This window comes from Loa loa (genome assembly GCF_000183805.2).
Source record: "Loa loa unplaced genomic scaffold supercont3.741, whole genome shotgun sequence".
Lineage (NCBI taxonomy): Eukaryota > Metazoa > Nematoda > Chromadorea > Rhabditida > Onchocercidae > Loa > Loa loa.
Genome location: NW_018108921.1, coordinates 12,912 through 15,485, shown reverse-complemented (window position 1 = coordinate 15,485; position 2,574 = coordinate 12,912). Strand labels below are relative to the sequence as shown.

The window sequence follows — 2,574 nt, the reverse complement described above, 5'->3', positions numbered from 1 at the left end:
GGCTTCGTATTTTCACTTTTGATGGCAGGATTCGATTTGTCGTTGATATTTATTTTATCAAATGGTATAAAACCGATACCCGGCTGCGGCACATTCGCCTGCTTCACTTCTGAGGTATCAAGTAACTTCAAGTAACATTTGTGATGTTTACGTGGAATACACATATATCACTTTATCACTGTTTCATGTTTTTATTTAAACTAATCTAAAAGTGATGCAAAAACTAAGTAAGCCAAAAGTAAGCAAACAATTCATCATATTTTATTTCTGAAACCCCAAAAGAAACGATTTTGAACAATTCTTGGCAGAATAATATCTAATAATTTACTATCAAATAATGTAATTCATGACATTTTAGTCATTTCGCACCTATTGGGGAATGTCCAATATGGTTGTCAATTTACTATCGTGTTTATTGACAATCGTCGTTGCACTGTTGCTCAAAATGAGGAAAATGCGAAATGCAATCGGCAATAATAGTATTGTCCGAAAAAAAGAGGATAAGTGGGTAAGTAATTTCGAATGTTTTGGAAAATAACTGATGAAATGTATGCAAACCAATTCTCCAAATTATCCGAATTCTATTTGAAAAGTTTTCAAGCATTCCTTATAGACATTAAAGTGTATGATATAATTCAAATATTACAGGCAAGCCGAGCATCATTTTATGTTCTTATCGTATCAGCAATATTTGGTGTTATTCCGGGTGGAATAAACGGTTGTGCACAAAAAATTGAGTCTGAATTAAGTTTTCCAATTTGTAATTTACGAAACTATAAATCAAATAATTGCTTGATTAGCTATTCATTTCATTGTCGCTAAGAGAATATGTGACATATCGAAAATAAAAAAAAAAGCGTTTCACCATATTTATAGGTAATCAGACAACTTTTTTATTTGATAAGCGTCAAATTAATGAGAAATGATGAGACGATGATTTGTGTTTAATTGTCTCTTAATAGGATTTAATAAAAATCAGATGGAAAATACTTTTAATATTGTTTTGATTATTTCAGTTCATCAAAGCATTGGCATTTTACATTCAGTTATGCGCATCAATCAGCGGACTATCTCATGCATTCATTTTTGGTATGGCTCATACTCTCATTCGACGTCGAATCTTTGTGATGCTCAAACTAGACAAGTGTTTCCTACAGAAATCATGAAGATGAAGATGATTGTTTATCCAATGATTAATCTGATTTAATTCACGTAACATTTCCTTATTAATTTTCGTAAATTCATTGGCGTCATAACAATAATTTTCCGCTATTGTTACTGATTAGCTTCGCGCTCTTAATTTTCTGTTATATATGGTGTTCCGTAAAATACTGACAATCTAATCATGGTAATGATGGTGATGATGATGATGATGATAATGATGATGAATCTGCGTGAAAAGAGAAACGTCGAATAGTAAGGATGAAATATTTTTCATGAATAAAGTATAAATTCTTAATGCATATACGAATTTTTTCAAAGGAGTTTGAACTTTTTAGATTAATCGCAAATAACTGATTGAGAAACATTAAATTAACAATCATTTTTTTGACGATTTTTTTTGTAATTTATACTGTGCTTTCTAAAATATAGTGCTATTATGCAGCATATATTGCAATATATAGTATAGGCATTCTGAAATTTGCATAACATGAATGACGGTATCATTACTAATTAGGCTTTAGGTTGTTTTAGCTTTAGGTTTTAGGTTTTTTTTTCGAACTATTCGACATCAGCAAAATAATCCATTCAAAGTGATTACCTTCAATGATAATTGATAATTGAAATTTTCAATGAAAGTTGAAGTTTGTTTACATTTGAAGTCAAAAACTAAATAAATAAATACTTATAGGGGGAAATGATGAAGTTCTGTAGTATGCATGCAAAGTAACATATGCCATCAAATTTTCTAATTTGGTAGCATTTGTAAATTATTTATGCTTTGATGAAGTTTGTATGCAAAATATGAATCATTTCATAGCATCATTCTTATTTCATATGAATTATAAACGAATTTTTTTTTCGTTTAATGAGTACATTAATTTTAGAAGTATTACGAAATTGCTGTATTTACTGTTTTTTTTCCATAATTTTCATTAATTTTTGTATCTGTTGCAACTATTAAAGCAAAACGCAAAATAATTATTATATAAATTAAATTGCTATATAAGAGCAATCGGAAGGTGTAAGGGAGATGTCATATTATTTATGAAAAGTAGTTAGTGCAAGTTAAAATATGTTTTCATAAAATTGTTCTACAATTATCCGGTTATTCTATAATCATCCAGCTGAGCAACATCTTATACGAAATTTGATAAGCACTAGTTTTAGATTTCTTCGAAAATTGGAACGAAATTTAATATTCGATTTGAATTTAATTGCACATTTCATGCCAAGAAAGAACCAAGATATAATATAATTAGTAAATTAAATCATCAGGTGAAATAATTCAATTGTTCATTACTTTTATCGTTAAAATATGCAAGTTATAAGTTCTTGAGATAATATATATATATATATATATATATATATATATATATATATATATATATATATATATATATATATATATAT

General features: G+C 28.0%; 1 protein-coding gene across 1 annotated transcript; it reads left to right on the top strand.

Annotated features, from left to right (window-relative positions):
* Positions 1 to 21: 21 nt before the first annotated feature.
* Positions 22 to 737, top strand: LOAG_14501 (hypothetical protein; the record flags this gene model as incomplete). The annotated part of the gene is made up of 3 exons (XM_020448817.1): positions 22 to 114; positions 359 to 508; positions 649 to 737. Coding segments are annotated over 3 exons (330 nt in total), but the record flags the coding sequence as incomplete, so codon positions are not given.
* Between the last annotated feature and the right edge of the window lie 1,837 nt (positions 738 to 2,574).